The 10,000-nt window shown below is 47.1% G+C and overlaps 2 protein-coding genes across 4 annotated transcripts in view; one reads left to right on the top strand and one right to left on the bottom strand.

Annotated features, from left to right (window-relative positions):
• calml4b (calmodulin-like 4b) overlaps nucleotides 1-2,642 on the top strand; it is a 3,681-nt gene extending 1,039 nt beyond the window's left edge. For 2 of the 3 annotated variants that reach the window (XM_035157190.2, XM_035157186.2), the window contains 3 exons: nucleotides 349-489; nucleotides 1,492-1,680; nucleotides 2,273-2,642. In XM_035157190.2, the coding sequence (XP_035013081.1) occupies nucleotides 349-489; nucleotides 1,492-1,680; nucleotides 2,273-2,370 (428 nt within the window). In that variant the 3' untranslated portion in view covers nucleotides 2,371-2,642. The remainder of the gene's footprint in view (nucleotides 1-348; nucleotides 490-1,491; nucleotides 1,681-2,272) is intronic. The other variant, XM_035157187.2, reaches the window with a different exon arrangement.
• A 3,050-nt stretch (nucleotides 2,643-5,692) lies between these two features.
• On the bottom strand, nucleotides 5,693-7,550 carry rxfp3.3b (relaxin family peptide receptor 3.3b). Its single transcript, XM_035157191.1, has one exon. The coding sequence runs from the start codon at nucleotides 7,362-7,364 to the stop codon at nucleotides 6,201-6,203; it is 1,164 nt and encodes a 387-aa protein (XP_035013082.1). The 5' UTR covers nucleotides 7,365-7,550; the 3' UTR covers nucleotides 5,693-6,200.
• Between the last annotated feature and the right edge of the window lie 2,450 nt (nucleotides 7,551-10,000).

The following is a 10,000-nucleotide window of genomic DNA, read 5'->3' as shown; positions in this document are numbered from 1 at the left end:
CCTGCAGCGCCTCCTGTTGGTGCAGTGTGAACCTGCAGCGCCTCCTGTTGGTGCAGTGTGAACGTGCAGCGCCTCCTGTTGGTGCAGTGTGAACCTGCAGCGCCTCCTGTTGGTGCAGTGTGAACCTGCAGCCCCTCCTGTTGGTGCAGTGTGAACCTGCAGCGCCTCCTGTTGGTGCAGTGTGAACCTGCAGCGCCTCCTGTTGGTGCAGTGTGAACCTGCAGCGCCTCCTGTTGGTGCAGTGTGAACCTGCAGCGCCTCCTGTTGGTGCAGTGTGAGCCTGCAGCTCTTTGATCAGTTTCTCTTTTTCATTGAACCAACTTGCTGCGTCTCTTGTTGTCGCTGCAGAGTTTAAAGAGTGTTTCTCTCTGTACGACTGCCAGCGGAGAGGAAAGATCAAAGCTCAGGAGCTGATCACAGTGATGCGATGTCTCGGCTCCAACCCCACCCCCCCCGAGGTCCAACGACACCTGCTGAGCCACAACATAGGTAAATCTGTCCACCTGTCCATCTGTCCCACATCAACGAAGACATCTTCAAGCTGCGTGTTGGTCCGATCCACAGTTTAAAACAGGATGTTTTTACAGTAACGTTCAAACACAAAGTAAATCTCATCTGAGAAACTGAATCTTTAAGCTGCTTTAAGGAGAAGTGACATTTCCTCAGCTGCCTGAAACATGGCTGCTGTGGGTCAGTGCGTCACAAAGAAGCAGAGGGAAGCACTGAGTGCAGCAGGTTCCTCTCCAGCTCCTCTGGGAATCTCCTGCATCATCCTCAGGGTCGTGTCGTCATCCGTCCTCTGCGTCAGATCACAGGATCATAAGTCGTCAAATGATTATTATTACTACACGTAGCGACCAAGTGCTTCACTTCAGCTGCTACTGGCTCATGAGAGAGATTGTTATGACTGGTACTTCTTAAAAAGTCTTGTTCCACAGTTTCCAATACTTTCAGTTGGGTGTGGCTCATACACTACAAACAACCCAAAATGAAACAGTGTAACTATAAGAAAATACTTAATTACACTAATTCTCGTTTCATTCCAAAAGTTTCTGTTGTAAACAATAGTAAGGGTGTCGTCTGTTGTTGCCATAACAACAGTAGAATAAACTCCTATATTCATGCAGGCGTTGGTTGAAAAACATTTTTCTTCCCAGTTCCTGAAAGTTTGATGAAAGTTGACTTTAATATTTGTGTGTTTGCTGTTTGCTCGTCTCGTTATCTTTGTGTGATTCATGTTTAACGAAGTTTCATTAACTGCTCAGTTTATTTAACACGAGTAAACTGTCACCAGCTTTACAGCAGCTCCACTCTTTACATTGTGTTTTATTGTTTTTCTGTTTGAACAACTTATTTCATATGATAGTACACAACCCCCCCCGTCTCTGAACGTCTCCTCCTGCTGTGACCTCGTTTCTCCTGCGTCGATCAATAAACATCTTCAGGTGAAACTACCGACGACAGGATGTAAAAAAAATCATCTCTCCGCAGGTCAGGGGGGGGAGCTGGACTTCTCCACCTTCCTGAGCGTCATGCACCGGCAGCTTCAGCAGGAGGCGCCGGAGCAGGAGATCCTGCAGGCCCTGAAGATGGCCGACAAAGAGCACAAAGGCTTCGTCCTCGCCACTGAGCTGCGAGCGACACTCACCGGGCTCGGAGAGAAACTGACCAACACAGAAGGTGAAAGATTAATCTGCCACGTCACTCAAAAGATCATCATTCCATCATGTCGTCTTTAATCCTCTGGTTTCATGGACCTCAGAGTTTCATTGTTCTACTTTGTACTGAAGCCACAATATTATCTTTCTTCCATTATTCTGTTCTGTTCATCGTTTCCTCTCCAACGTCCACAGAATCTTTCAATAACAGAACATTTAATGAGATTTAAAAACTACTGACAAGTTATAAAAATACAATGAATACAATGCAGTATTTCATCCTGTGTCCTCAACATAACATCATTATGTGTGAAAATGATAATGTCAAATTGTTTGATTTGAGTCTGTAGCTCTTCTCGAGTTCCGAGTGAGAGCTCAACAAAATCTGAACATGAAATCAATCAGTTCTCAAACTCACTTTGGAATAAAGAGGAATCAAACACCGAGCCTGTTGTATAAAGTTGTGGTTTGAACGTTTGTTTTCAGGTCAAAACTACGACTTGAACGTGTCACAGTTGTAGAAACAGAAATGCTGCACTCTGTCGTTTGTGTAGAAAAATGTTCACGGCTTCATTAAAGCAGATGTTGATTGACAGCTGTGTCTGTGTTTTCAGTGGACGAGCTGCTGAAGGAGGCGGGTGTTGGGGCAGATGGGCGGGTCCATTGTGAACAGTTTGCTAAAGCGGTGACGCGCTCGTCTGCAAAACGCTGACGTCACTGCCCACATCATCACCGCTGTGACGACCTTCTCCTTTTAGAGGTCATCTGTCATTGGACGTTAATCTGGTACCCGAGGCTCCATCGATTCAATTTAACGGTTTTAGTTTCTTCAATTTGTTTGATCGTGCTCAATGTAAGCTGAGAGTGAGCGCCCCCTCCTGGATCACAAGGCAAAGTATACACTTGTAGACGAATATTTTCTATTTGAACTAAAATCTGTCAATTTAATCAATTAATAAAAGGGAGATCCCCAAATATAATGTTTGTAATGAAATGATGAGTCGTCGTCCTTCTCATGAGGTGAAACATTTCTTCTATTTAACTCTGCAAACACAGTTTGGAACATGAAGGAGGATTTAAACCCACCTGTCACTTCCTGTTAGCACAGCGTCATGCATCGAGCCGGCAGGCGGTTGGACTGGGCCGTGGTGAAAACACCGGGACATCTCTCTGCTCTCATGTCATCGCTCAGACAGAAAGTGGATTCACGTCTCGTTTTTCTGTTTGAACCTGTTTCTGAAGGACGTTCAGAAGAGGATGCTGATCTCTTCTTCATGTGGAATCTGCTGCTCTAAGGTTCTCGAGCCTCAGTGATGATCAGTCTCAGGCTTAAACACTGAAATCCCTTTAGTAGAAAATACAGATTCTGAGGTTAAACAATGAGCCACAGCCGATTCTTTACATCTGTCACATCAACAACTACTGGAAATCTCCACTGAGGTCGGAGTCTGTTTCCATGGTACTCTGAACCCAGACGTCATCTGCTGCAGACAAAGGGAGAGATGATGAGTTTCACTGATGAATGAACGAGCCTCGTGTGTCAGGTGCTGTTTGTGGATCAACCACCAGAGACACGAGCTGTGAACGTTAAGATCAGGAGGTTTTTACCCAGCATGCTCTGCTGCAGCTCAGCCTGTCATCACTCCACAGCCTGTAAGAGGCTGAAGTGATGAGACAAGGCCCCGGAGCTCTGTCCTGAGTTCATGACCTGAGGTAACAAACAGCAGGGGGCGCTCTCACAGAAGAGAAACACTGCTGCTGTTTTATATATAAAACACATTTCACACAGTAGATTGAAGATGCTGTTCAGGAACATTCAGAACAACACAGAGACAAAAGACACCTATTTAAAATCAGAAAGCACAGTTTGAAACCTTCAGGCTTAATAAGAGTTATTAAAATGAGCAGAATAAAAGAGGTAAAAGAGAGAAGTGAGGGGGGTGATGAGAGCGTTTAACCCAGTGTGTGTGTGTGTGTGTGTGTGTATCGGATGAGTGTGTGTATCTGTGTGAGTGTGTGTATCTGTGTGAGTGTGTGTGTCTGTGTGAGTGTGTGTATCTGTGTGAGTGTGTGTGTCTGTGTGAGTGTGTGTGTCTGTGTGAGTGTGTGTGTCTGTGTGAGTGTGTGTATCTGTGTGTGTGTGTGTGTATCTGTGTGAGTGTGTGTATCTGTGTGAGTGTGTGTATCTGTATGAGTGTGTGTGTCTGTGTGAGTGTGTGTATCTGTGTGAGTGTGTGTATCTGTGTGAGTGTGTGTGTCTGTGTGAGTGTGTGTGTATCTGTGTGAGTGTGTGTATCTGTGTGAGTGTGTGTATCTGTATGAGTGTGTGTGTCTGTGTGAGTGTGTGTATCTGTGTGAGTGTGTGTATCTGTGTGTGTGTGTGTATCTGTGTGAGTGTGTGTGTCTGTGTGAGTGTGTGTATCTGTGTGAGTGTGTGTATCTGTGTGAGTGTGTGTGTCTGTGTGAGTGTGTGTATCTGTGTGAGTGTGTGTATCTGTGTGTGTGTGTGTATCTGTGTGAGTGTGTGTATCTGTGTGAGTGTGTGTATCTGTGTGAGTGTGTGTATCTGTGTGTGTGTGTGTATCTGTGTGAGTGTGTGTGTCTGTGTGAGTGTGTGTGTCTGTGTGAGTGTGTGTGTCTGTGTGAGTGTGTGTGTCTGTGTGTGTGTGTATCTGTGTGAGTGTGTGTATCTGTGTGAGTGTGTGTGTCTGTGTGAGTGTGTGTTAATGGACAGCTGGATCTTCACACACCAGCAGTTTCCTGTTTCTGGGCCGTTTGCACTTTAATGTGACGGAGCTGCGTCTCCAGGTCAAAGTCCTCGTGTGAGTCTCCAGACGTTCTGCTGTGAAGAAGCTTCTCTGGATTATGGTTCATGTTCATGTTCTGATCCGGATCCTTTGACCCTTTGACCTTTGAGCTCATTAGAGTTACAGAGACGTAGAAGAACCTCCTCCGACGCTCACATCTCCCTCATCCCCCCCGATGTTACTGCAGAGATTTCCACCATGAATCTGGTCTCTTACTTTAAATGGAGCTTTCCCCACTGAAATAAACACATTTATAATCACGTTCGTTTTATATCAATTTTAATTCCCTGGATGAGATTTTTTGTAACTGGATGAAATTTGGAAATAAATAAAAATCATCATCACGACACAAATGTTGTTGTTATGTCTCTGCACCAGCGACACCCAGTGGCCAGAGGCATTATGTTCATTCATTCATTCTTGTGAACGCGATATATGAAGAACGCCTCCAGGGAATTTCTTCTAATCTGGTATAAATGTTAATTTGGACTCAAAGATGAACTGATAGATTTAATAGTCAAAGGTTAAAGGTCAAAGGCCAAGTTCACGGTGACCTCACACAACACCTGGAACTCCTTGAGGGAAGTTCTTCTAACTGATGAGCGGAGGACGTACAACCTCAGGACAGAAACTCAGGTTCCTGCTTCATGTTGAGAATGAGAGCATGTTCTTCAAGGAGGACTCGTGTTCTTGATGTTTTATTTCAGTGAAGTGTTTTTGTAACATTCTCTTTAACACTAATTACCGTGACAAGTTGTGAACACAGATCCTCCTCAGGTTCCACAGCCTGTGGATGTGTCCATCACATGGCAGCCACGAAACAAGAAACAAAGACAAATATCTCAGGATTAAAAAGTGGAGCCACACACGCAGAAGACGCAGATGAAGACGTCAACACACTGGTGTTGCTGATTGGTTGACAGCGGCCTCTGATTCGAAACGATTGGATGAGTTTTCTCTTCAGATGCTGCTGGAAGGATTTGAACAAAGTAGCAGAAGGTGCAGCTGCAGCTTCAATGTGCAGGCAGAGAGGAGGTGTTTAGGAAAAACTTTTCATTTTAAACTAAACTTCTCAAACCAAATGGAACCTTTAAAGAGTCTAAACCGACTTGGAGACGTTTCCATCTCCGCTGCCAACAGAAACATTCTCCTCCATCTCTTCATCAGTGAGAGATGAACCCTCAGGAGACTGACTGTCACTCCACAGCACGCACACTGGAATCCACGTCGACACAAATTAAACATTTTATTCTACAAACATTGACTTAAAGGTCGCATCGGCAGGTTTTTTTCTACATTCAGTTACTCAAGCTTGTACAGTTTTACACATCAGCCACAACGAACGTCAATAAACTCCACAGAAAGATGTTTGAAGCAGCAGCCGGATCCTCCTGCAGGAGCGGACTGGGGCTCCTCTGCTCTTAAATAAGAAAATACAGCAGCAGCCAGACATACTTCATTTTCCCCAAAACCCCAAAATCGGCTCCAGCATCGGTGTCACATCAGAGCGCAGTCAGACGCAGGTGAAGCGCAAACGCAGCTGCTGGATGATTTTACGCAACGCGCCTTTACGCGCAATTTACGCACAGTCGTTAATTATCCCCGTTATTGTTTCACACCTTTAAATTGTGATAAAAACATGTTAAATTCCAGAACAGTCGCAGAGTGAAAACTTTGAGTCCCTGCTCCTCGTTAGTGGCTCAGAAAGTGAAACCACTTCCCTCTGAAGGTCTGCTCACCGCTGCAGCGCGTCCGTGTCGCACTGGTCCGTTAGAACCGACAGCCGGCAGTTCTCCGTCTCCACGTTGTTCAGCGGGATCACGATCTGCGTGTCGTCCGGCTCCGCTCTCACGGTCCCGGAGAACGGTCGCATGTGACACGTGTTGGTCCCGGTGGGCGACGAAATCCTCCAGAACAGATCCTTCATCTTCTTCCTGAACTCCCGGCGCATCAGGCAGTACAGCACCGGGTTCAGGCAGCTGTTCGTGTGCGCCAGGCACACGGTCACCGGGTGCACGTACGTGTGCACCATGTAGTACGTCCTGTCCCAGTTGACCAGGTTGAACTTGACCAGCACGCCCCACAGGGTGATGGCGTGGTTGGGCATCCAGCAGATGAAGAAGGAGAGGACGACGATGGTGACGGAGCGGGTGACCCGGGACCTGCGCTTCACCTGGTTGTTGTTCATGCTGCGCAGGCGGACGAAGCGCAGCAGCAGCAGGTAGCACACGGTGACGATGAGCATGGGGAACACGAAGGCCACCAGGATCTTCTGCAGGTGGTACAGCGCCAGCCACGACTGGCCGTCCGGGAAGCCCAGGAGGCACAGCCGCTCTCCGGCCACGCTCTTCACCGTGGAGAAGATCGCTGTGGGCAAAGAGGCCACGCTGGCGGAGACCCAGAGCCCGGCGATCACCCAGCGCACAGGGCACACCCGCCGACGGGTCCGGTCCTTCAGCGCCGAGGCCACCGACCAGTAGCGGGTGACGCTCATGGCGGTGAGGAAGAACACGCTGGCGTACATGTTCATCACGGTCACGGACAGGATGATCTTGCACATGGCGTTTCCGAAGGGCCAGCTGAAGTCCAGGGCCGTGTCCACAGCCCAGAAGGGCAGAGTGAGCACGAACTGGAAGTCCGTCACCGCCAGGTTGAGGATGAACAGGTTGATGCTGGAGCGTTTCTTCCTGCCCCGGCGCACCTTCATCAGGAAGAGCACCAGCAGGTTCCCGACCAGCCCGGCGGCGCACACCACCGAGTACACGATGGAGATGAGGATGCGCAGGGTCGGGGATCCGTCCGCCGGCAGGTCGATGTCATCCAGGCTGCTGAAGCGGTTCTGTCCCGCGGCGGAGCGGTTCCAAGAGGACGTGGAGTTGTGGTTCAGCAGCTCCGCCATCGTCTCCGCTGAACGACCCGAGTCCCGCAGGGCGCATCACCTGCTGCGCTCCCGGAGAGAAGAGGCTTCCAGCGCGGGTTCATGCCCCCCCCACTGGCTCTTTCTCTCTGCTCGGCGCGCGGGTCACTGCTGAGCCCTGCGCGCGCATGGCTCACTTTATACTCTGCTGGTGCTCGAGGAGGCGCGTGCCCGACGGAGGCCTGGCGTGTTGTTTCCAGAGGAAGCAGCAGGGCCACACATAGAGATTCAAGGGCCCCTGAAAGTTCAGCCCCCCCAGCCCCTCCACACACACAGATTGAACTGCTCAGAGACAGAATCATAATTCTATTATAGTTTCATATTTTCTTTTGATAAGACTCATCTGGCTTCAATTTTTGTCCTGTTTTCACAAACGTGTTCTTCAGAAACATTGTGACTTCTGAAAAATATATGACTTTTAACAGAAATGATCAAAATGTTTTGTTTTTAATTCGTCTTTCGCTCGTTGCATCTTTGACAATCATGTTTTTATTCAGTGACTTTATCTCGACGATGAGCTGTGACTTGAGTGTGTAAATAGTGTGTGTGTGTGTGTGTGTGTGTGTGTGTGTGTGGGGGTGTGTGTGTTGTGTGTGTGTGTGTGTGGGTGTGTGTGTGTGTGTGTGTGTGTGTGTGTTTGTGTGTGTGTGTGTGTGTGTGTGTGTGTGTGTGTTTGTGTTTGTTTGTGTGTGTGTGTGTGTGTGTGTGTTTGTGTTTGTTTGTGTGTGTGTGTGTGTGTGTGTGTGTGTGTGTGTGTGTGTGTGTGTGTGTGTGTGTGTGTGTGTGTGTGTGTGTGTTTGTTTGTGTGTGTGTGTGTGTGTGTGTGTGTTTGTGTTTGTTTGTGTGTGTGTGTGTGTGTGTGTGTGTGTGTGTGTGTGTGTGTGTGTGTGTGTGTGTGTGTGTGTGTGTGTGTGTGTGTGTGTGTGTGTGTGTGTGTGTGTGTGTGTGTGTGTGTGTGCTTTTCAGTGCAGACACAGAGGAAGAGAGTCGTGGGTTTGAATAAAACAATGAATGCTCAGCTCTGAATAAAGATTTGACTCTTTGAAGAAAAGTCTCGATCATGATGTGATGATTCAATCCAATTTGATTTGTATCGTGCCAAATGATATGATACATTATCTCAAGGAACCAACCGTTCCCACAGTGAGCAGCACTTTGGGAGAAGTGAGTCGAGCTGATGCTAACGTTTGTTTCTCTGAAAACTTCAGATCCAGAAAACTAGAATCCTTCATACAGTTAAAAACCACCAACATCTAAAAAGTCCCTTTTGACTCTTCAGACAAACACGTGTGACGCCACCAACAGGCCACCTAATGAAACGCGTTGTTACAGATTCCTGCAGGTTTGAATATATAATGTAAGAGCTACTCACTGTTTATTATAATGATCCTGTTTTTTATTATCTCACAGGTTGTTCACACTGAAGTCGTCTTTTCTAACATTCACCGTGGTTCAGTTCAGATTTCCTCATTTAAAGCTTTATACTGAGGATTTAATATGTTCAATGTCTAACGTCCAGATCTTTTGTTGCTTTACTGACCTGCTTCTCCCTGAAGGGACCATTAAAGTGGTTCTTTATCTTATCTCACATCACGCTGCTTCAGTCTGAGCCTCATTTAAAACCAATGTTCACAGCCTCCACCGATCCACCGTCAAAGGGTCGTTTTAACATTCTGACTCAGTCTCTTCTCCTCCTGTGTGAAGGCAGATTAAAGACGGCGGCTTCACTTCTCTTTCTACGCTCTCGTAGAATCGGGTCTCTGTGCAGTTTGTGGCTTTTCATGGTAACATTCATGAAAACTCCTTTTGTTTTTACTTCTCATGTCATCGGGACGTTTGAAGCCTCAGCTTGATGTCTTGTCCAGTGGGGGGGTGGAGCCTTGAGGACACGCCCACCTACAGCTACCACCTGCACCCATTGCAGGTGGTTGGCGTTTTTGTCGGGCAAAACTATCAATATAAAAAAACAACAAAAGGTAGTTTTCCCCTTTTCCTCCAGAAATGAGGAAGTTCAGAAAGTCTTCAAGTCTATAATTCAAACTTCAGATTCTCTTCCTCTCTGCAGGTTTGACTTTTCATGGATGCAGGGCTCGTTCCGCGCTCTTACTGGACATGGAAGCTGAGTGAAGGGACACTTCTCTGTCGCCGTCACTCATCACAGATTCCAGGTTCTATCCTTTTCTCAGGCTTCATGTGGTTCAGCTGTGACGGCCTCTGAACTTCAATCTGTAAACCTGCTCTGAACAGATTCATTTCATTCTGACGTTGTGCTGAAGAGATCAGTTCAGTCTGACGACTGAGACGAAGCATGACGAAAACAAATCACCTGAGGTGGAAGTAACAAAGTACAAATACTTTTGTAGTGTACTTAAGTATCTGTACTCTACTTGGGTATTCATTTACAAATATCTGAACTTTCTCCTCGTCACATTTTCAAAACAAACTCCAACTTCCCAACATCCAGACAGGTTTCAACCTAAATGGACGATAACATAGAAAAGACAATTCCTTGTTGTGTGTCAGTGCAGATCTCACACAACAGAGAGAGGGAGGCTCAACCGTGGAGAAGAGACGAGGAGCATCTGTCTGGGACGAGGAGAAACTACATGGAGGAACGT

Source organism: Hippoglossus stenolepis, chromosome 5 (assembly GCF_022539355.2).
Source record: "Hippoglossus stenolepis isolate QCI-W04-F060 chromosome 5, HSTE1.2, whole genome shotgun sequence".
In the NCBI taxonomy this organism is placed as follows: domain Eukaryota; kingdom Metazoa; phylum Chordata; class Actinopteri; order Pleuronectiformes; family Pleuronectidae; genus Hippoglossus; species Hippoglossus stenolepis.
This window is presented reverse-complemented; position numbering and strand designations above follow the sequence as displayed.